The sequence below is a fragment of the Symphalangus syndactylus genome, chromosome 1, assembly GCF_028878055.3.
Source record: "Symphalangus syndactylus isolate Jambi chromosome 1, NHGRI_mSymSyn1-v2.1_pri, whole genome shotgun sequence".
Classification (NCBI taxonomy): Eukaryota; Metazoa; Chordata; class Mammalia; order Primates; family Hylobatidae; genus Symphalangus; species Symphalangus syndactylus.
In genome coordinates, this window is record NC_072423.2 from 130355263 (window position 1) to 130380413 (window position 25151).

Below are 25151 nucleotides of genomic sequence, written 5' to 3' on the forward strand. Positions count from 1 at the left end.
GGCAATGTTGCCAGCACTTTATATGCACTAATCTACTCAATCCTCACAACACTTCCCACTCGCTTTGTATTTCCATTTTACAGATGAAGAGACTGAAGCATGGAGATGTCAAGTCACTGGCCCGACATAGCAGAGCTAATAAGCTGTAGAATAAGCCTTAAATCCAGGAGATCTGGCTCATTCTTGAGTATTACACTAGACTGTTTCACTCTTACCTAAACCAGCAGAAATCACCTCTTCGCTCAGTGTTCCACAAATTAAATGTCTCACTGCACTTGGAAACCATTTATGAAATGAATAAAACTGAGTTGTTGTGTTTGATTCTTACAGGTTCAGTGAGAGATCAATAACCATATCATGTCTTTGCAAAGTGGGGATGTCATTGGCAAGTAAACAACGTGGCTATTTGCTCAGGATTCCTTCCTCTCCTACCTCCTGTGCTGCTGCCTTCAGTACTGGTGCCCATCAGGTCTCATCTGACTGACAGCTGTCACCAGGCCATCCATCATGACCAATCCAAACAACTTCTCTTCTAATTGGAATTTTATATGTTGGTTAGTACAGGGATAGATTCTGATTTCCTTAGAATTCTACACAAAATGTTTTGGCAGAAGGGAATCTTCAGAGACTGGGAGGGAAGCATGAATGTGACAGAACAGTTGTGCAGTGCAGACCCCAGCCCCATTCTAGTTGTTTCTCGACTCCTGCCTGCCCTTGGTCACTGTACAGAGGCAGGGGAACTGGCGCTAGGCCCCACTGAGGGATTCCAGGGTTAAGGGTAGGTACCCGGTTCAGAGAAAAAAACAGCAAGGTTTCTTTAACTCTTTCATTCTAAGAACCATGATCTCAGTCCTCTGAGGAACGGGCATCTATGACACCAGTCTCTGATGTCAAGATGTTACTGTGTTCCTCTGCCTCTACAGACAACCAAGCCTCATTTACAACGACAACAAAAGGAACAAATGTTAAATCCCTGCACCATTTAGTCTAGATGTTTGAATTTGTCTAGCATTTGAATTTTTTATCTTGTACATATATTATGTTTGGAAACATATAGAGATATAAAGAGAAAGAAGGAAATAAAAAGAGGAAAAAAGGAAAGAATTAAAAAAGGAAAAAAGGAAAACCTTCACAGGTTTTAGTGCCTTACATATCCCATTATAAATCCTAGCTTTGATACTTACTAATTGTTTGATGGTAGACAAAGTGTTAAATTTCTCTAAGCCTGGTTTTCTCATGCATAAATAGGGATACTAACAGTGCCCACTTGCATGGGATGGCTATGAGATTAAATGAGGTCATGTTTGGAAAGCGCTGAGCTCCCTGCACAGCGACAGTATGTTTTCTCTGAATATTAACTATCATTAATAGTAGCACTAGAAATAAAGATCCATACTTAAGATCTTGTGGCTCAACTTTTTTTTCTTACATATTAAAAAAGATAGATGTACATAATTATCATCCATTGTGTAGCCGCAGATCAGGAACTTGCCAGCAAGAGTACTGTACTACTAATAATACAGCCACAATGCACTTCATAGCTTTTGCGTTCACCACCTTGTTGGACTTGGAGTAGAGAAATCAACATTAAGAGTTTTCATTCTGGCCGGGTGCGGTGGCTCATGCCTGTAATCCCAGCACTTTGGGAGGCTGAGGCAGGTGGATCATTTGAGGTCAAGAGTTTGAGACCAGCCTGACCAACATGGTGAAACCCCGTCTCTACTAAAAACACAAAAATTAGTCGGGCATGGTGGCAGATGCCTGTAATCCCAGCTACTCGAGAGGCTGAGGCAGGAGAATTGCTTGAATCCAGGAGGCAGAGGTTGCAGTGAGCCAAGAGTGTGCTGTTGCACTCCAGCCTGGGTGACAGAGTGAGATTCTGTTTCAAAAAAAAAAAAAAAAAAGTTTTCATTCCTCAATATAAAGAAGAGATGGTGGCAATAAGGGGAGAAACAGAATATAAAATGTTGCTCCTAATGTCTGCTGTTTTAGGTGGAAGAAGTATCCCACCACACAGAAGAGAGATGGTTAAAAAGCAGACACTCCCTACCTCGTGGAGCATTTTAGAAGACTCTGAAATCACCCAGACATTTGAGTCATCAGCTGTGAAAGGCTTCCTGTACTGTACAGTGAGAAATTGTCTTTATGCTTATTATCTCACTTCATAAGAAAGTCTGAGAATAAGTAAGAGGAAAAATATGAGGGATGCCCATGATGATCACTTGAGTTGAAATACTCTGAAAATGGAAGTCATTAATATCTGAAAGGCTCATAGCAAAATATAAAATGCATGATATATTTTGACAAAGATATTCAGTGATAAAATGTAGATCCAACTTGCAGGCCATTTATCAACTTTTGTCCTTTTGGAGGAAATAAACTTGTCTAATGTAGACAAGCCAGTATACAGAAGGAGAGAAAAGTTTCTTCAATGCTAGTAAACATGCCTGGGTATTCTACTATCAGAGATTAATTCCTTTGGCTTAGCCTAGGCCTTCTTTTAAAACTACTTGAAGAAAGCTGACCTGGTAAGTCAGAATATCAGGTGTTACCATGTTTCATGTGATTAAACTATTTAGATTTCCCCCCTAACTCAAATCACATAAAGAACATGAGGCCGAGCACAGTGGTTCATGCCTGTAATTCTAGCACTTTGGGAGGCCAAGGCAGGTCGTTCACCTGAGGTCAGGAGTTCGAGACCAGCCTGACCAACATGGTGAAACCCGTCTCTACTAAAAATACAAAGATTAGCTGGGTATGATGGCACACTCCTGCAGTCCCACCTACTCAGGAGGCTGAGGCAGGAGGATCACTTGAACCTGGGAGGCAGAGGTTGCAGTGAGCCAAGATCGCGCCATTTTACTCCAGCATGGGCGACAGAGTGAGACTGCATCAAAAAAAAACAAAAAACAAAAAAACAGAAAAGAAAAGGCGAGAAATGCGTCATTTATAGGATGAGAACATAGGAAGGAAGAGTAATCTGGCAAGCGTTGCCCTGACAAGATGTGCATGCCTGCCTTCAGTTCACGGAGAAATTGGCCTGGGGGATGTTGGACAGGAAGATAGGGAGAATGGCAGTAGGTGAAGGACACAGGAAGAGAACAAGCTGGATCTGCAGTGCTACTGAGCACCAAACACGAAACATGAGGACACATCCCTTCTCGCAGGTGGAATGCACATGGCCGCAGAGATAGGGTGTAGAGTCAGCACTTGTATTTCAAAAAGATTTTTTAATTAAATCAGACCTGTTGTTGACTAAACTAACTTTTACACTATCACATTGGTAAAATTAAAAGACTTATCCATCCCCGGTGTTGGAGAAGGTACACAGAAATCCATATGCTTACATCCTTTTCAGGAGGAGAATAGTTTAGTAGTGCTTATTCAAATTTAAAATACACATAATTCTAATCTAGAAATTTCACTTCTGGCAGTCTGCCTTGCAGAAATATTAGCACAAATGCATGAGATATTTTTACAAAGATATTCAATGTAGCATTAAGTGGAAAAACTGAAGACAATCCATCAACAGGGACATGATAAGATCCATCATGGGAGATAATATGAAATTCGAGACTAAATTAAAAGATGTACAGTATATCTACGTGTTCTTTCTTGTTTAGAAGGAATTGTAAAAGTGGTTGGGTATAAAAAAGTGTTGCAAAATAATATTTATAGTATGATCAAATAGTTGCACTGAAAGATGGATGGGTGGATGGAAGGATGGACAGATGGATGAAAGGAGGGAAAGAGAAAGGAAGAGAGGGAGAGATTGGGAGAGAGGACGGAGTGGGAGATAATATGAATGAATGATAGAGACGTGTGCATCTAATACATTGTCAATACAGATGATCTGTTGCATTGGGTGTGAGGGGAGGAGGGACATGTACTTCCATTTTTAATTTTCACACACTGTTGGATTGTTTGAAATTTTAATGATGAGCATATACTACTTTTGTAATTAAAAACCACTGAATACTCTTTTTATTAAAAATTGAGGGAATAGTGTATGCCTTCCTTTCAAGCTGAGTAAACGCTGAACTTCAAAGATGGAGGCTAGTATCTAATCTACTCTTCTCCTGGCTCTAGGAGTAAACTTTGGCTTATTATTTCCTCTCTGTATTTCAATGTTTCTCTCAAATGGGATCGATGACAAGTACCCTAAAGACAAATCCTGGGACTATGTACAAGAAACGACATCAGTTATAAAGAAAGTCCTCCTCTAAGATTAAACAACCCCATCCAAATCTTTAGAACAACGGTTACCAAATTTTAGCTGCACAGAATTACTGGGAGGGCTTGTTAAAATATAGATAGCTGGGATTCACCACCTATGTTTCTGATTTAGTGGGGCCTGAGAATCTGCATTTATAACAGGTTCCCAGGTGATACTGATGCAGGCTGCTCAAGGGGCTGCACTTTTCTCACCACTGCTCTAGGTGAAAGAAACTATTTGTCAAACACAAATAATAATGTTTGCCCCAGTCAACCATATTTGATGAGAACCAGAACAAATCCTGCTACTCCCTAAGCCCCTCTTTCCACCAGCTGAATGGGCTCCTAATCTACTGTATGGAATCCACCACAGGAGGAATGTGCTCTATGACACTGCAGACCAAGGATGCAAAAAATTGGCACAGATCTCAGGTCCCACACCCTTAAGAGAAGAAAACTCACCTTCTGAGAAGATGATGTTGTCATTGCACTCATCAGAGCTACAGGAACACATGAAGAAAGTCTCACCAGGCTTTTTTTTTTCCTTCATAATGCACTTTGGAGAAGCAGCATCTTCCAGAACAAAGTCGTGGTAGGGGAGCTTGGGGTCATGGCAAACTGTCTCTAGTGTTATGTTCTCGTCATTCTTTCTCCTAGAGTGCAGAGATTCATTGGAAGTGAGGGGAGAGGGAGAGAGAGAAAGAGAATAAATGAATAATATGGCCTCCAGACAGAAAGGCAATCTGGAATACTTTTCCTTCATGAAGTTGTTCCTAACAACGGCAGCTGGTTCCTGTTCTCCAGTATTCACAGGCTGTCCTATAGTCTCCTATGCTTTTCTACTTTTTTCTGTTTTTCCTTTGTTTATTCTTGGAACCCATTTGTGATTATAAACGAGCAGACAGCGTTCCATGGGGGCAGTCCTGGTGGAGAATTTTACAAATTGAAGTCTTAATTAAATCATTAAAGGGGAAGACACAGAAAAAAAGAACATTCCTAGGTACTCAGGATAATTTTAAATCTTCTATCCTAATGCAAACCTCACATCACACCCCTAGTTTAACTGGCAAAATCTGTCCTGTCTAGCTATACTGTTTTCAAAGAGCATGCCTGGGGAAATAGTCACAGTTTCTCTTTTTTTGTTTGCTGGGCCCCAGAGCATTGCGTGTGAAGGGTATACTCCTTGTCAACAGCTGGTTCTGCCGAGAAAAACGGGAAGAAACATCCCAGATAAAGAACTACAGTCTTTCCCAAATTACAGAAAGGACCAATTCAGAAAAAACAAACAAACAAACAAAACAAATAAAAGAAATGGAAAAGGATGTCAGGGTGTTCTTCATTTACAGTTCGATGAAATATTTTATGCTGTCATAAACTAACTACTTTTACACTTAGTATCCCTTCATAGCACATATTTGAAGACTAATTTAGCCCAGGGCTCAGAGAATTTCTCACATAGCATTTTCCTTGGGCCCTAGGAAATGCTCAGTTGGCTGTCAGTGTACATTAGATTTTTAAACAACATGATTAATGCCCACTATTATAATTGAACAAAAGAACACTTTGGCTGTCTTGGAAAAGGGCATCACCTCTCTATCTACCTCCCTCTGCTCCCTCATGAACATACTATCTTGGATGACTGTCCAACAAGGTTAGTCTGACATCCTCCCTTTCACCTCTGTCCTTTTTAGATGCAAAATACCTGTTGTCTTGAATCCCGTTCTCTCTGTCTAGAGAGGGAGCAGAAGGAAGGGCTAATTTGGTCCAGTCAGTTTTACTAGAGTAATCTTCCATGAAGATTCTGAGTGCACACATGAGCCAATGCATGCATGTACTCACTCACCAATTTTCCCCTAATCCTCCCTGCCCCATGCACAAAGGCTCACTGTTCACAGCAAGGAAAATGGAAGGCAGGCTAGAAGCAAGAAGCTGCTAAGACACAGCTTGCACCTGTAAAAGATGTGGGGCCATCCCCATGAGAGAAAGAGCAACTTTGACCAATACCACCTTTTTAGTGCTTAAATCAAGGACACTAAAGGACAATATGTTGACAAAGGGATAAGGGCAAGGGTATGGGTTAGGACAGCCCAGGCAGGAATGGTGCCAGTGTTGACATCCATGCAGCCCAGAGTTGACTCCAGTGGAGGTCCATGTGTCTGCTTGTGAAGGGGCTCAAGGGTTCTTAAACTAGAATTCTGAAAGACACAAGAGGAGCAAGGCTTTGCTAAGTTGGTCCCTGCTGTGACAGGAAGAGTGACAAGCAGAATAATTGGTTGAGGGTAGCTATCAGGACACCAGATGAAACTAAATGAAAGTTGGCATGATCATACAACAAATGATGTATATTTGGAAATCTACCCATTTTTAACCCCAAAGCTACTGGGCAGTCTTCAAATCAGCTGTAGTCATGGAACAACACCACCTTCCTCCCTGCCCCCACAGTTTTGTGTGTGTGTGTGTGTATGTGTGTGTGTGTGTAGGTTGTTTTTGGTTTTGGTAATAAAATGAAGGTATGCTGTGCCCATGGAAAGGCATGGTCTCTCTTCCTTGTGACGATTATAGAGGCCAAAGAAGGAACTGTGAGCCATGAAAGAAAGCTGCTCTATAATTATTGGACAGCTCTTCCAGAGCCTCTGGTTTTCTACCTCTTAGCTACTTAGAGAACTAAAATCACAGAGAGAAAAAAACTGTAATACTTGAGACCTGGTGAAGCCCTTAACTGCTTTCTCCACTCACTCCTGTAATAGCCAGGCACAGCTAACTTTTCAAACCCTTTTTGGATACAGCTGTGCATAGGAAAGGTAAATACAAAGAAGTAAATATGGACTTCTTTTTTTGTCCTGCAACATTTGCTCTGAGCCACTGAAGAGGTTGTCAATTTCCACTGAAAGAAGAACCAACATGATAAAATTAATTTTTGAGGCTGGGCGCAGTGGCTCATGCCTGTAATCGAAGCACTTTCGGAGGCCGAGGCAGGCGGATCACAAGGTCAGGAGTTCGAGACCAGCCTGGCTAACATAGTGAAACCCCATCTCTACTAAAAATACAAAAAATTAGCCAGGTGATGGTGGGGTGCACCTATAATCCCAGCTACTCGGGAAGCTGAAGCAGGAGAATCGCATGAACCTGGGAGGCGGAGGTTTCAATGAGCCAAGATCATGCCATTGCACTCCAGCCTGGGCAACAGTGGGAGACTCTCTCTCAATTTAAAAATAATAATAATAATAATTTTGGTTATAAAATATTTCTATCCTTGGAGATAGCTTAAGCATTTTACATGGAATGGGCACACAACTGACATTAGTTAAATGAATGAATGAATGAATGAAAAAACACTAAAATTGATAAAAAAACAACAACACTGAAATCTACAATCATAGTAGAGCCTTTCAGTTTCCACACTGGCTATTTTTACAATAGACTTCTGTCTTAGTTTAGGTTTCCTGGAAACAGACCTTGAGGCTGTGAGAATTCTGTGCAGGAGGTTTTTGGAGATGCATCTGTAAGGGACTAAGGGTAGCAGTATTGCACAGAAGGAAAAAGCTAAACCATAATGCAGGTTGCAGCAAAGGCCTCGGTGAATGTCTTGGAAACTCTGAAAATGGGATGGTCCTTCAAAGATGACCCACATTATGGCAAAATAACCAGGAATTTGTTTCTCTGCATCAATTAGCCATGGGATGATGGCTACCCATGAAAAGTGTCCAACGTGAATGAGGCAGCTCCCATCACTGGAGGGAAGGCTCAGCAGTGATCCTTCAACAGCCAACACTCCCAGGGAATGAGTGCCTTGGTCATGAAGGAGGATCAAGGAGGGCACCACAGCATACCCTATACTTCCCCTTCTCATTATCAACACCCCCGGCTTCACAGGAGAATTTTCTTTGGCCAACACAGGTCAAAATAATGTTCATTGTATTTACCCTTTATAGCTGGGACACAGAAAAGACAGCCTACTCTCTTCGACATGCTCACATTTTTTTGAGGCTAGCAAAGCCTCTGTTCTAGAGAGATTGATTCACATTCAATGATTTAGGCTTGTATTACTGGTCAGGAAAACAAAAATCTTAATTAAAAGAGCCTTTCTGGGTAGCAAAAGCAAGCGTTCATACCACCGTAGATATTTAAGAAACCACGGAAGGAAGCTTTGAGGCCATCTAGTCTGGTGTCTCAATCTTTCCTGCATTCTATTTGACATATGGTCATCCAGCCTCTCCTGAACTTCACTTGGTGCTTACAGAAAAGGAAGCCTGTTCTGCTGTTGGGAAACCATGATTGTGAAAATGTCCAAACTTATGCTGAGCACAAGTCTGCCTGCTTGCAAATGTTACAGATCCTCCCTCTACCCTTCAGAGTTATGAGGAATATGTTTATTATATTTTCTACCTGAGAGCATTTCAACTTCTTCAGCAGAACCCATGATCTCTCTTCACTGTACTAACCATGTCTAATTGCCCAGGCCATTCCTCAGACAGCATGATTTCTAGGCCTCTAACCACACTGGTCCCTCTCCTCTGAACACATTCTTTGTCCAAATCCTTTCTTTGAAAGCGTTACCTAGAAGTGGACATGGACAGGTATCACATCATATTGGCAAGTAAGTCATGACAAGTCTTTGCTGTTAACATTCCTTCAGTTCTTAAGAAACCAGTTCATCCTCTGGTATGTACAGAAGTTTGTAAGGTTTCCAGATCTATCATCAAGGCTAGCTTTACATGGTCTAGGGGTCTCAAATGACTCATTCCCAAAAAAGGGGGAGAGATATTTGGGTTTATATTCTTGTTTGTCAACTAGCCAGGAGCCACATAAGTTACTTTTTTAAAAATGGCCAACAAATTAAAAACATCAGAATAAGTCTGCAAAATGTCCTATCTCATTAATGAATTTATGTACTTTTGTAAAATTACAACTCTTCTAAAGATCAAGGTTGTTTATTTCTTGCTCATGCTCACAATCTATAACCATGAATTAATCAAATGATTCATGAGTATCCACTGTGTATGTATAATTATTATTTGAGACGTGTGTATGAGTTGGAGGGAGTGAGACAGAGAGAGAGAGAGAGAGAGAGAGGAGAAAATGTGATCTGATAAAACTATATAGTTCTGGTTGGGCACGGTAGCTCATGCCTGTAATCCCAGCACTTTGGGAAGCAGAGGCGAGTGGATCACCTGAGGTCGGGAGTTGGAGACAAGCCTTGCCAACATGGTGAAACCCCGTCTCTACTAAAAATACAAAACTTAGCCAGGTGTGGTAGCGGGCACCTGTAATCCCAGCTACTCGAAAGGCTGAGGCAAGAGCATCGCTTGAACCTGGGAGGTGGAGGTTGCGGTGAGCCAAGATTGTGCCATTGCACTCCAGCCTGAATGACAAAGCAAGACTCCATCTCAAAAAAAAAAAAAAAGAAATATGTAGTTCTGAGCCAAGAGAAAGAAGTCATATCTAGCCCAATGGTTATATGAATGATATAACCAGGATTTCTGACTAAAAAAATAGGTTACTTTTGTGGTTCTCCAAGTAGATTCCCCATTTTTGGCTGGTAGTTTTCTTTTCCAACAGCCAACCTTTCATCACCTCTTCTTCCAGACCTGAGACTGCCTCAGGAGAACAAAGCTCCTGGTCTCACTATGGGGTGCTGAGGAGGTGTCGGTTAAATGACTACTAAGTGGCAAATCCCTCTTCTTGATACAAGAAAGAGTTTCCAGATTTATTATATATTAAAGATCATTTTATGATCTTTATGTTTATCATGATCGTTTTATGATCATGATACGTTTATACACCCACATAAACGTACACATACATGCAGAGAACACCCCTAGAAACTACATTTAATAATCGAAAGAGAGATGGTCTAAGGGAAAGGGAAATGGAACAGATGTTTACATTTAGGGGACAGAGATACATGGACTGTGTGTACTATGAGAATACATGATGTAAAAGGGGGAAAAGAAAGAATAACTTCTTAAAAGTCTTGCTTACCATACAGCCACACAGACTTCCTGTGGCTTCTCACAGATGGAGGTGATGCTGCAGTTGCTCATGCAGGATTTCTGGTTGTCACAGGTGGAAAATCTCACATCACAAAATTTACACAGTTGTGGAAACTTGACTGCACCATTGTTGTCAGTGACCATCATGTCATTATTAACTGAGGAGAGAGAAAGACATATTAAATGATTATCCAACTGCCAGGTAGCCTGCCAATGAATTTCTGAAGATGTTACGCAATTTCAAATGAACTTGATGTCATGAGAATGAATCTGAAGAAAGTCAAAATAATTCCTTCACATCAGACTAGAATTCCCTCATGTATGCAATTTTTAATAAAATCCATTGCACAGTGGTGAGGGGTGGTGAGGGGTTGGGGTGGTTGAGTAGCCACTTGCTTTTGTCAATGGTTGTCATAAGGCCCACTTTCTACAAAAATCTTATCATTCAATAAAGAAACCTAGATAGGCCCACTGTATAGTACGGAGTGCTGGGCCCACAAATAAAAGTACCCTTAAGGAAATTGTAGTTTAGCTGGGTGAATAAGACAGGAAACAGACCAAGTCAGGGTGACCCAAAATAGAGGGCAGCACAGAGGATGTGGGAGCCAGGCGAGCATCACCGCCCAGCTGGGCAGGGAGGCTATAACCTTACAGAAATGCCACACAAAAGGAGGAACTGTTGGTGGAGGCACAAGACTTTGCAGCCATTTTCCTGACCTACTCCTGAAAGAGCTATAAGGGTCTTCTTTTCAAGGGACTAGTTCTACTGACCTCTCTCTGTGTTTGAGGCAAATCGATTGATTAACCAGCACTTACTGAGTGCCTCCTAGACACGATCCCAAGCATTGGTGAGGCACTGGAGTTACGATCGCAGCAAATAAAAGCTGAATCCACCTCAGGATCTGCCTGCTGTACCTCTCCCTTACCACCGCCATCACCAACCTCCTGCCCCTTTCTGGGAAGAAGCCAAGTTCATTCCCTCCTCAGGCCTTTCACTTGCTATTACCTTTGTTTAGCTTCCTGTCACTTTTCTGGTCTCTGATCAAATGCCACCTCTTCATCCTACAGCAACTCTGTTTTATTGTCTGCACGAACTATCTGCATCGCATACTTGCTAATAATCTATTCACAAAAATGTAAGCTCCATGAGACTTTCTCCACCTCATTTACCTACTATATCTCCAGTGCCAAGAAGAGAACCTGTCACATAGCAGGTATACGAAAATGTTTCTTGGATAAATGAGTGAACACAGGATGAATACAAGGAGTCCATGTTTGGCCCTTGATGCCATGTAGGATAGGATACAGAACTTGTTCACTCAGATTAGAGAGGAATGTGATTATAAATGTGATATTCATTCACATTTATTCAATAAAATATGGAAGACAGACTATTCTTTGCAAAATACATGCTGCAAATTAGGGGCAGTTTAAATAAAGGTGTAACACCCCATTCCCCATTTTCTTCCTCAGTGAGATGGTGATGATGTTTAAGACATGAGTTTGGACAGTCAGTGAAGTATGACAAGGCTACTAGGCACTCAACCAGCAAACATGAATTAATACGTACATGCTAGACTAAGAAACATTAAGCACTTAGACCACATGGGGTGCTGGAGGAGTTGCTGGGCCATAGAAAGTTGTGAGGTACTTTTCCAAGGCATAACCCTTAGAAAGGCCTAAGCAAAGCCTCGTGTTCCCTCTGTTCTTGCCTAGAGAGGAACACTTTCAATGCCTTTCCACAGTCACTCTCTGCCCTGTGAATTTTAGGTTTCTGTCATAGATACTTTGCCCTGCAACTGTCTTTATAGCTTGGGCATAGCACCTGTTTCCTGGGTCTCTAAAAATACAAACATATATAAATTTAAGATTTGCTTTCTTGTGGTAACAGTAAATATAGAAGAAAAAAATAAAGCCATTCATCCCTCTCAGGCCTCAAGTTCATTTCAGGAAGTTTATTTTTAGGTAACAAGCTATTTTGAAATTCTCAGTGTCTCCCAGACCAAGAGCTCTATACTTAGCTAAAAATATAGGCAGAAATACTCTCTGAACTGTGTGTGAAATTTGGGAGAAACACAACAATGAATATGTATTTTTTTCTAACATGTTTATACTTGGATCAATTTTTGAAACAACTAATAACGCTTTAGGTTTCTTTAACATTGTTAAAGCAAAAAAAAAGTGAAACCACATTTTGTTTATTTCATACATACGTATTTTTTGTATAGAGTATGTTTCGGACAAACATCTATTTGCTGATTAGGAAGGTTTGTTGTTTGTAAATAGAAAATCAAATTTCCATGACTTGAAATTCAGCCTTCCAACATTTTAGAATTTTAGCTTAGACTGGTGGCTATCAACTTGGAGAGCATGTTGAAATCCATCACCTGAGGAAATTTAAAAAATACTGAAGGGGTCCCACTCCAAGATAGTCTGATTTAATTTTTCTGGAAGATAACTGAGGCATCAGGATTTTTAGAAGCTGCCCAGATGATTCTAATGTGGAACCAAGGTTGAGAACCCTGGCCTATAATTAGTTGGAAAAAAACACAATAAGCAGAAAACAAAACAGCAACCCCCCCAACCCCACCCCACCACCACAAACACATATACAACTTATGCTGCTGAGGGGACAGCACCTGGATAAAGCTGGAATTAGTTCCCTTGCGAAAAACATGCACCTAAGGAGAGGTGATCAGCTCTTTCACACCTCAGATAGAAATTCTTCTCTGTGCTGGCCAGTCCTTTTCTAGCAAAACCTTGGAAACATGAGAATAGTGACAGGAGTGAGCAGTGATAGATAAGACAGAAATGAAAACAGATGAGATGGGTGCTGGGAGCAGTGGTGGCCACAGATGTGTTGACAAATACAAGTGGTTTAAGTCTGATGCTTGCAGAACACAATCAACAGGGAAGAGAAAAAAGGACCACTAAAAGAAAGGGAGAGAAAGGGAAGAAGGATGGAGGGAGAGAGAGAGGAAGGAAGGAAGGGAGGAAGGGAAAGAAAGAGGGAGGGGGGAGAGAGAAAGAGAGAGAGAGAAGGTCCATCAATTTGCACAGCTCCAGGCACACCACTGTAATGGGGCCCCTGGAGAGATACAACACATGTTACTTTATGGGTAGACCGAACGAGAGAAAGCCTTTCCATTGAATTTTGAAGAAAAGCCAAACAAGCAACCATACTGCATACAGACACAGGCATATGGTGGGAAGAGCAGTGTACAATAAGAATTTGCACATGCTGGGCACCCACTGTATATGAGGAAAGTTGCCTAAGATACAGCATATTACTTCACAAGAATCCAGCCAGGGATGCCACATTTTTCTCCTTGTTACAGCAGAAGTTACCAAAAGCTACCACTGCTACAGCTTAACCAGAATTTTTTTTCAAAAGTCTGTATGCAGGACATGTTCACCACCAGCCAGCGACTCCTTATTAGTTGACCCTAGGAGGCTCCCCAGCTTAACAATTCCAGGTAGCCCTTGAGGTCATATACATTCCAACCTTTGTTTTAAACCAGTATTCTTTTCCTCTATATGATATAGGTCCTCAGGTCCTTTTATGCATACCATATGTACTGGTGGAATAGGTAGTTAAGTTCAGAGGGCAAAGCTACCCTAAACCTTTGCTGGGGTCACCTAAGCTTGATAAAAGCCTTACGAACACACTTTGGAGTGGGGGAAAGGGGAAAAGAAACAAATACAAAATTTGTAGGTCATCTGAGAAGGTTCGCAGATTCTCTGAGGCCCATAAGATCCAGTTAAGGCATCCCAAGCCAACCCCAGAATCCTCAAGAGTCACTAATAACATGCACAGTGGTATACTGCTGGTCAGAGTGGGATGAGGGCCAGTGGGAGGGAAGGGTAACAGTCATTTGCTGTATGGGACATTGCATCTGTGCACTCCAAACCACAGGAAAAGATGTTACCAGTCACGACCTCAGATATCAAACAACATCTCCTTATGTTTAATACATGATGTTTAAAAAGCCAAAGGAATGGGAAGGAAAGTAAGTGCATACATGTGCATAGCTAGGAATAAAGATACTCCTCTAAACAATGATACAAAACCCACCGAATTAACCCTATAGCAAACCCTAATCCAACTTCAACATTACTTTTAATCCAGATTGTTAAATTAGTCCAAGTCTCTCTAGTTAAGATATTCTCATATTAAGGCAGTATATAGTCAGCCTTCTGTATCTGTGGGTTCCACATCTGCAGTTTCAATCAACCGTGGATGGAAAATATTTTTTTAAAAAAATAGATGGTTGTGGCTGTACTGAATATGTACAGACTTTTTTTCTTGTCATTATTCCCTAAGCAACACAGTATAACAACTATTTACATAGAATTTACATTGTATTATGTATAAGTAATCTAGAGATGATTTAAAGGATATTGGAGGATGTGTGTAGGTTATATGTAAATATTACACAATTTTATATAAGGGAGTTAAACATCTGTATATTTTGGTCTCCTCAAGGAGTCCTGGAACCAACCCCCCATGGGTACCGAGAGATGACTGTACTTCGATTCCTATGGACTCTCTGTGAGCAGCTAACCATCTTTAGAGAATTTTCTACCCCTAACAGGCAAATTCGTTATTCATAAAGTTCTCCAGAAAGAAGTTCCAATAAGAATCTCTGTCACCTAGAAAGCCATCCACTAAAGGAAGTGAACATGGGTAGCATCTCTCAGCATATGATAGTATCACATGGCCCACAATATTTCACTTCTCTTCAAATAAGCCCATGAGTAATATCAAAACCTTCACTCTAGGTCATACCACCTTCCCCATTTTATCTCACATTTTCCCCACACTCACTGCCTACAGACAGAGGTTCCAGGTCTTGAGAATATGAATTGACTGCTTAGCTGTGTCTATTTCTGGAACTGCACTATTGTCTTTGAGGGTCAGATGAGCAGCCTAATAAGATTTAGGCTTATTTCAGATAAATATTAGAAATTCTGAATATGACCTCAGTCCAAATCTTTGAAATAGTGTCTATTATTAGCTGAACCATTAGGTAAAATCTCAAGGTTTAACAATAATCATAAACACTTGTCAGAAATGCATTCATTTATTGAATTCATGCATTCGTGTATCACTGAATTCATGTATCTACCTACTGTTGTTTTCTGGAATGTTTTTTGTGGGGGGAAACTTAGAAATTTATTTGTTCTACAAACACCTGTGGATGTCTTGATTAGTGTTATATATTCATAGCAAGGCCACTGAAATGGACACAATTAAATAACATCTCAAAGAATAATCCATGGAAACTGGTGAATAGAATTTACTGTTTTAGAGTACTGCTTCTCAAATATTAATACACAAGTACTTTGGGAATATTTTTAACCTGCAGGTGTAGCATAAGGGTATTGCCAGTGGGCTGGCAAGTCTGAAATTTATAGGGCAGACTGGCAGCCTGGGAACTCAGGCAGAAATCAATGCTGCAGTTTTGAGGCAGTATTTCTTCTCTGGGAAACCTCAGCTTTTGCTCTTAAGGCTGTTCAATTGATTGGATGAGGCCCACTCACATTATAGAGAGTAATTTCTTTTACTTAAAGTCAAATGATTTTAGCTGTTAATCACATCTACAACATACCTTCACAGCAACAATGAGATTAGTGGGTACCAGAACCTAGCCAAGTACACACAAAACTGACCTTACAGATAGGAAGGGAGCTGCCACCCCGGGTGATGCCGTGCTGCCAGCCCACCTTATGTTGAGTGGGAAGGCTGTGGAGAACCCAGTTTTTAATCATTGTTTCCCTTTCTCCAGTCATTTTGGAGTTAGTGAAATTAAATACCTATTCTTCACCTTTTTACAGGCATTTCTCATCTTCCAGTTCTTTCCATATGCTTTTCTCTTGAGCCTGACCTCTTAAATGATTGCAAACCCAGAGGCCCTGATCACCATATGGGCCCAGAATTGAAAGACATGTTCTCTGAAAGGAGGTTTTTAATTGCCTGCAGCATTTCCGAGTCAGATACTGAGGCAGCCATCTGGCAGAAAGCCGCTGTGGCCTGTGATGCTGGCAACAGCAGCTCCGACCCTTGAGACAAGGTGGGACAAGGCTATTGGCCAGTCACACACTTCCTCCCACCCAGAACAAAGAAGAGAGTCAAACAATCTGAGAGGATTCCCTGTATAATTCTTCAGGAAAGACATCCCCAAGCCAATCAGATACCTTGGCCAATTACTACAACCAACCAACCAACCAACCAAATAAACACCTTGTGATTAAACCAAAGATAGGAACATTTTAGGAATATTTCTTTTTGCTGAAAATCTATTGCACGCTCTAATTGGAACTTCTAATATAATACCTTCTTTTTAGATTTTAAAAATGTGTTTGAACCCTAATGCTTTATCTAATTATACCTTGAGAGAAGAGAGGTGTGGGGCTTTCCTTCAACTGACAGTCCACATGGTCTCTGGGGTACCAAGGTCAATACTAGAGAAACCATCATTTAGCTAACAGGGAGACTATGGCGTGTGCAGGAAGAAAACAGAGACAAGTGACCTGAAGGCATCGATTCTCCTTCTTATGCAAATATTTTTGTAGTAATAATACTTTAAAACCTTTCAGAGATGACAAAGTGAATACTCTAAAATCTCTGTGAAATGACAATGCCTTATAATTCTTGCTTTTAAATAGTAAGTACTCAACAAGTGCCAGAAGAATTAATGCCATTTAAAATCATTATCAATGCTTATTGGAAACAAATATCATCTCATATGAGTTCTCTATATTGTGTTAAAATGCTGCTTTAAATATTACTTCCTGACCATCCCACCAGAGAATAAGCTCTAAAAGCGAAGCATATCAACCTCATTGCTAACAAGAGAAATGCAGATTAAAAATGCATACCATATTTCACCTAACTCATATTGAAAAAGATCAATAAGTCAGATAACACAGTGAGCTGGGTAAAGTATGGGGAAACAAACATTCTCATAATGCTGGGGTGTAAATTGGTATAACATCTCAGGAGTACATGTTATTGATATCAATCAACACTGCAAACGCAAATAGCCTTTTGTCTAGCACTGTCACTTCAAAAAATTTATATTCATTGATAAATTCGCTGCAGTGTTGTTTGTAGGGACAAACAGATTTTTTTTTTAACCACTCATCAAGAGAAGACTAGTAAAATAAATTAGACAAATCCAAACAAGGAATATGACGCAATGACTAAAAAGCAGGGGGCAGCTCCATGTGGCTATCTTTATAAGTGTTGAAGCCCAGGCTATAGCATTCAAGAAAAAAAGCAAGATAGAGACCAATGTATAGAGTTACTTGGGCTGGGTGTCTTCTATTGCCCTTAGAGATCAGTTCTCCACCCTTGGTCACCAGACTGTCTGCCCCAGGAGGCTCATCTTTATGGACTACATCAACCAGCTCTCTTGTCCTCAAGCTTCCATTAAGTTTGGCCAATGGGGAGACCCAGCGGTATCTAAGGGAAGCAATGAGGAGCACATTTAGGGTATCTGTACTCTGGCTCCCTCTGTGGAATTTTTTCCAGCTGGCTGAGTCCCTCACTTGGAGGTCACAGGTTCTCTTGAGGAGGTCATTTCCAAGATTTACTTCTTCCCTCTCCTTGCCCCTTTGGGCCTAGCAAGTCAACATAGCAATTACTAGTCCCAAGTATCTGCACTATGGTTTCTCCCCTTTTGTGGTGGTTTCCCTTGACTCTGTCCATACCTTTGTAAGTACTTCTTTTACTAAACTCTCCTTAAATCTCCCTAATTTGAGGGTGCCATCTGCTTGCAACTGGAACCCTGGTTGACACACCACCATTTCTGTTTTGTTGTTATTGCTTTTATTGTTTTTTTGTTTGTTTTTTTTTTTGAGACAGAGTCTTGCTCTATCACCCAGGCTGGAGTACAGTGAAGCCATCTCAGCTCACTATAAGCTCTGCCTCCTGGGTTCATGCCATTCTCCTGCCTCAGCCTCCCGAGTAGCTGGGACTACAGGCACCCGCCACCACGCCAGGCTAATTTTTTGTATTTTTAGTAGAGACAGGGTTTCACTGTGTTAGCCAGGATGGTCTCAATCTCCTGACCTCGTGATCCGCCCGCCTCAGCCTCCCAAAGTGCTGGGATTACAGGCTTGAGCCACCGTGCCTGGCCTGTTATTGCTTTTTAAAGGGAATACATATACATACACACACACACACACACACAAGTGCACACACACACATGCATGCTTATATATGTAGACTGTCTCTGGGAGTAGATGTAAGAACATGAGAATCAAACATTATTTGGCCCTGTAAAAGGAAAATAAATAGGTAGAAAACTGAGGTTGAGAAGCAACTTTTTCTTTCATACCCTTCTGTTACTTTTGAATTTTCTATTATTTTTCTGTACTTAAAAAAATGTTTTCATTATAAATAAGCAAATGCAAGGCAGATTCTGTCATGGCAGATGCATGCAGCTTTCATTCAAGTGACAGCCCCACATGGCCTCTGGGCACCAGGATCAGAAGTGGAGAAACCATACCTAATAGGGAGACCGCCATGTGGGCAGAAAATAAAGAGATAAGCTCAAAAGCATCAATTTTCCTTTTCATGCACATGTTTTTGTAATACTGATATTGTTTTTAAAACCTTTCAAGAATGACATAATCAATACTCTAAAATCTCTTGAAAGAGCAGGAAATAATTCTAGTAAAATACCTAGTAAGGGCCGGGTGTGGTGGCTCAGCACTATACACACACACACACACACACACATATATATATATATATTTTCACACTGAAACTACCTACCATCTGGCCAACAATTAAGGATGTCAAATGTCTGGGATACTCTCCACACAACAAGAGATCTAAAACAAACACCAGGTTGGTTCCTACCCTCCTGTGGCTTATATTCTAGTTTGAGGGGCAAAATGAACAACTGCGACCTCATGTGAATCAGTTACTTGCCTTTAAATGCAAACATGAGGTCAGAAATGGAGACAGAGCTGATACGGGAAGTGTGTGTGTGAGTGTGTGTGTTTATGCATTTATGTATGTGATTTCCCCATTTGGACTTGTTCAACTGAGGGAATTTAGCTTTGTAGGTTTGAGTTTCACTAGCATTTTGGCTCATGAATTTAGTATTATGCTATGATTGCTTTAAGAAAACTGCATAAACATAAATTTGTATTTACCAAACAATTAAATTAAGGGATTAAGGAATGATTACTGTGTCTCAAAGGAATTCATCCAATGAGGTACTTTAAATTGAAATCTTGGCTGTAGCTTTAAACTCAAATTTTTTTAAATGTAATTTACAAGGAAGTTTTTTTAGTCTTCTACAGAATGAAACAAGCTGTAGCTGAACGGAAAAATAATTGGCTTTCTCCAGTGACAAACATAAAATAACTGAGCTGGAATTTCAATTGCATCCTTTCCTATTTAACACTTACCAGCCCCAATGACTCCAAATAAATCCTAAAAATGCATACTTGTTTTTCTTACTTTCTTGTATCATTGAAGAATGAAGTACAATTTGAGTCCCCCCAACACTTGCTGAATTTTCATTTATTTTTCTGTTTTTTGTTTGTTTTTGTTTTTAGTGGCAGGGGACCTCTCTGAGATACAGGCCACATAACAGGAGACAAAACCTAAACATTTAAAATGACTCTTGCAGGTGGAAATATCTACACATTGTTGCCAAAGGCAGTATTTCAGAATTCTAGCACTTGTTCCATATTCAAAAAGCTGAAACAATTGTAGCTTTCTCAATCATGCTCTTTCAGCTCTAATAGGACTCAGTGAATAAAATAAATTTCTGAAAGCTGGGGAGAAGCAAGCAGTTTATAGTAAATACTGTCATCAATACATGAAATTCTTAAGTTTTTCATTGATAAAGCTCACTTTAACAGTGCCTTTATCTGGCAAAGACTGGCTGCAGGGACTATGAGATGAGTCAAAAACCAGAATGTAGGGTTTGGGGCTGAGAAAAAGAGGAAGCCAGTTGAAAAAGTTAAGCCATATAAATGCAAATGGTATACTAGATCAACTTAAAGAGTAGAATGGAGAACTATTTCATGAACTGTCAAAATAATAACTTTATGCCTCTGCTGAGAAGTGCTTTAAAGTTGGTACTTTACCTAACGTGATAGCAACTGAGAAAGCAATTCTCCCTCAGTTGACAGGACTTGGAGTGCTGTAGCAACAAAGAAGTAATTTATTATTGAAAATAAAAGATGATTAAATAACTCTCTTGGTGATAGTCGAAACAACATTGGTAAACGGCACAGACTGATAGAGGCAAGATAATGATAAACAACTGATGGAGTTTTATAACATTCCAATTCAACTAAAGTAATTTGTTACTTACCAGCAAAATTAGTCAACATAAATGAAAATGCGCTGCTTTCTGAGAGCCCTCATATTTAAACCCTTGAGGAAAGAGGGGGCAGGATATGACATGGTCCTTTCCTCAAGATCTTTAAGTTCTTCTAGGGAATTTTTAAAAATGCACGAAATGATTTTCATCAAAAGAGCTTTGGAAATAAGGAAGGTCTAAATGAAGATGTGCTTTTTAATTAAGTTATTCATTTAGGATTTAAACAATTCTTTATCTCAAAGTACTGAGGCAGCTTAATGGAAAATGCAGAAACTAACACAAAATCTGGTAAGAACAGATTTTTAAAAGATAGTGACTATTTGAGAATCTGAAAAATCAGCCCCTGAAATGAGCCATTTGCCTCAACTAAGCATGGAATTAGGTCCGAATATCAATTTTCTGTGAGAGCAGAATTTTCACTGATAAATTTCTCTGTGGAGGCTTTTGCTTCATTTTTTCAAAATATGCTGCGGGGTTCTTGTGCATGCCTTGTACCTGAAAGGTTTTTCAATTACAGTTTTATTAAACATGTGAAAATATTGGTCAAAACAGATGATTTCCATATTTTCTCTGGAAAAGGGCCAGAGTACTACCATATTTGGGAAAGGCATCCCTTTAAAAAGTAATATAACGAGGTCCAAGGCGCTTGGTTTCTAACAACCAAATAACTTGGGAACAGACTGAGAAGTTAAAGAAGAAATTGCTATAGTGGGTACAAGAGCTGGATACAGAGCACAGATGTGTTCTGTTTGGCCTGAACTCTTTTCTTTTTAAAATATAAACCAAGTTTTAAAATTCAGAGATTTCACATGCAAAGCTGGTTTTCTAATTCCACTTAAAGAAATAAAAAGACTTGGCAACAGTGGGCCCACACCATCCCAAGTCAACAGTCAGCTGACTGTGAGCTGTGATGCTCCTCTTGAGAAAGTCTCTGTGTCCTCAAATTTGCCTCCTCCCTGACACTCCTTCATGTCACCTACTCCCCTGCCAGGCCCCTGTGGCCACCTGAATGTTTACAATTAATGATTATTTCACCTGCCCATTCAATTCTCTCTTCTAATATTAGGGTTTAACTAGAATGCAGAAAGTTATGATTTAACTCTCTAATATGAATATTTTTAACAGGTATGTAATTCTCTAATGTGGATAATCACATTTCAGTTCAAGGCTAGAGGCCATCTACTTTAGAAATCAGATCTATGTGATAATAATAATTATTATTACCATGATCATGATTTATTGAATGCAGACCAAATGCTTAGTCCAGTACTAAGTACTGTGATGATTATTTCATTTACTTATCACAACCACCATGCAATTTTGTCATCAACATTTTATAGATGGAGAAATTAAGAGTCAAAGAGATGAAATAACTTATCATATCATATCAATGAGAGAAAGCGAGTAAAAGACAAAGCCAATGGTGACACATAAGCCCTCATCCTTCCTGATACTCCACAATGAAATAGATATTCCATCAAAAAGTTTAAGAGTAGAACTTTACACACATTCCGGTACAAGGCAAAGACAAGTGTGACTACTAGGAGTTGAAAGTATACAAGGGGTGGGGAAGCAGTAAGTTTCTTAGACAAAAGCTTTGGTTCTTTGTAATTACTTCACTTATTTTAGGAGACATATATAATAAAGTCAGCCTGGTGAAGCCCAAGAGTTTTAAGATAAAAACTTGAGTGTGAATTCAGGCTCTTACATGTATTAGCTGTGGGCCACTTAACTTCTTCAAACCTCCATTTCCTGAGTTATGAAATGGCCCCATGTAGGATCATGATGAAGAGCAAACACGCTTGAAGTACATGCGAAAATCCTCTAGACAGTAAAAAATGCCACACAAGCATTCACTTGTTAGAAAGGTAACATTCCATGCAATGCTCTCTCACACCAAAGAAAACTGCAGGAAACAAATGACAAGATAAGTATGAGTTTCGTAAATCTATTCCTATTCATCAAAAGAATGTAGCAGTTTGATGACTTCTAAAAAACCTTTCAGGAAATTTGAATGAATAGACAAATTGAAATATAATAATTTTTTGTTACCACTGTGCCCTGATGCTTTCAAATATACGATGGAATCAATCATTGTTACAGTAAAGTTGCCAAGAGTGTTTAGGATCTAGAACCAAATAATCTGGTTTTGAAATATTATTCACAACCAGCATAGGTCTGGCAAATAGCAGTAACTTGAGAATCCAGTTCAATTTTCAAATCCTCCGCTGACTCCTGCACATTTATCAGGTGAGAGCTGATCTACTTTGGCTTTGAGACACTTAGTGTGTTATTTCACAACATGCTAATAAAATTAGTAAGTTTGACATGCAGAGATGGGAAGGCAATGATGTGTCTTAAGATTGTGGAATTCTAAAATATTGAAATAAAATCATGTTTGGCTTATTTTTCAAGGAAATAAAACTGGTGTACTTTCATTCACAGCTGATGAAAGAATTACAGAAGCATATGGACAACAACAATTGTATTAGATTTTTAAGTACCTAGTTAAAAAGTGTTCTGGGCCATCCAGATATATGGAAAGCAATATTTCTTAATCTTCTCTCCTTGAGCTCATTTGCTCACGTAAAAGTTAATTATAAAACATTGCTATATGACTTCTACTGGAGGAGAATTCACCATGCTGGGAATGGCAGCAGGTTGCAGTGGAGAAGGCTCTGAATCGACCATGAGCTGGCTTTGAGTTCAAGGGCAATTACCCAACCACTCTCTGTGCCTGTTCTCCAACCAGTCAAATGGGTTGGACATGATGAACTTAAAGGTCCCTTTCATTTTGAAAAACGACACAAAAAGGACAGAAAGACACATTCAGATTCACTTTGGTTTCTAAGATAACACCAAACACTTTGAAACTTCCCCCTTCATGTTTTTCAAGCAGAGGAAGTAAAAAAAAAAAAAAAAAGAAATAAGTTTCAAGTATTGTTAAGGCTTCTAGAAAGGACAACAAAGGGCAGGAAATTTGAAACAAAATCTGAGAATCTGCCCTTAAACTGGGCAATTTTGCTTGCTTTCTCACAGTGCACTTAGATGAAAAAGTGTAAGGTTGATCTTCGCCTTTCCTGGGCATTACTCATTGCTGTCATGACCTTGATGCTATTTGCAGTAAACAGCATAAAGGTCTCTCTTGTGGTGAGTAGCTGCAACTTTTATGATGCTACCTCCTGTGATTAAAATATCTACTCCCGGCCCGGCATGGTGGCTCATGCCTGTAATCCCAGCACTTTGGGAGGCCGAGGTGAGTGAATCACGAGGTCAAGAAATCGAGACCATCCTGGCCAACATGGTGAAACCCCGTCTCTACTAAAAATACAAAAATTAGCTAGGGCATGATGGCGCGTGCCTGTAGTCCCAGCTACTCAGGAGGCTGAGGCAGGAGAATCGCTTGAACCCAGGAGACAGAGGTTGCAGAGAGCCTAGATTGTGCCACTACACTCCAGCCTCACAACAGAGCAAGACTCTGTATTAAAAAAAAAAAAAAAAAAAAAAGTCTACTCCCTTCCAAGTCCTACCAATCCCACTAAGGTTGGTAACTTAGTCTGTTTGGCTGCCATAACAAAATATGTGAGACTGGGTAATTTATAAAGGACACAAATTTTTCACAGTTCTAGAGGCTGTCAAGTCCAAAATCAAGGCACTGGCAGTTCTGATGTCTCGTGAGAGCCCCCTTTCCTGCTTCCGAGATGGCGACTTGTTGCTGTGTCCTCTAGAGAGGATCAGTACTGTGTCATCACATAGCAGAAAATGGAACACCAAAAGGACCCAGGCTGGTTACCTCCAGCCCTTTTATGTGGGACTAATCCACTCATGACTTACTCACTTCCCCAAAATCTCCAACTCTTGATACCACCATAATGGGCATTAAGTTTCAACATAAATTTTGGAGGGGAGACATCAGCCACAGTAGTTGGTGAGAAAAAAGGACAGTATTTACGTAATGACAATTGTCAATGGGCTGTGGAAAAGTCAAGATAGATTCCAGCAGTGATTTTAAGATGGAAAATGAGAATCATGCACACAGTCTTCAAGGTGCAATCCTCCAACAGAGTTCTGGAACACAGCTGCCTCCTTCCATCCATGGGGAATGACCACATTTGTGTGCTGAAATAACATTTGGTACTAGAGATAAAAATGGAATAAGTGATCTAAACTTTGAAATGTTTTGAATGACCTTTGGCTAAGAAGTCAAATTATAATGCTTACTATTTCTTAAGACAACTCTTTGTGAAATTTCTAGTATGTACCTAACTCTGGCACCTTAAATTTGCCCCACACTGAATCTTATCTATTAATCCTATCTCATTCTGGGGTGAGAACCCAGATGTGTAAAATCGTATGGCCAGAGGTGACTGAGAAGTGCATTTTGACTATGTTTCATAGTCTTTTATCCATCTTAGCATAATCTTTTTACCAGCACCAGTGGAGTTGTGAACTGGCTCAATTTCTTGTGATGTCTAGTGTAAAAATGTATGCCTATAAATGTAACTCTTAGAAAGAGAAGCAAAAATGAGAAACCATGGGGGAGGAGGGGAGGAAATGACAAGCACAGTCTGTTTTTAGGACACTGTAC

The 25151-nt window shown here is 40.0% G+C and overlaps 1 protein-coding gene across 11 annotated transcripts in view; it reads right to left on the bottom strand.

Annotated features, from left to right (window-relative positions):
- The window catches only part of TGFBR2 (transforming growth factor beta receptor 2), an 87788-nt gene that overhangs the window by 39157 nt on the left and 23480 nt on the right, over window positions 1-25151 (bottom strand). For 9 of the 11 annotated variants that reach the window (XM_055284797.2, XM_055284786.2, XM_055284801.2 and 6 more), the window contains 2 exons: window positions 10198-10366; window positions 4678-4868 (listed from right to left, as the gene is read on the bottom strand). The exons of the other annotated variants lie outside the window; for them this stretch is intronic. In XM_055284797.2, the coding sequence (XP_055140772.1) occupies window positions 4678-4868; window positions 10198-10366 (360 nt within the window). The remainder of the gene's footprint in view (window positions 1-4677; window positions 4869-10197; window positions 10367-25151) is intronic. 11 annotated transcript variants of the gene reach the window in all.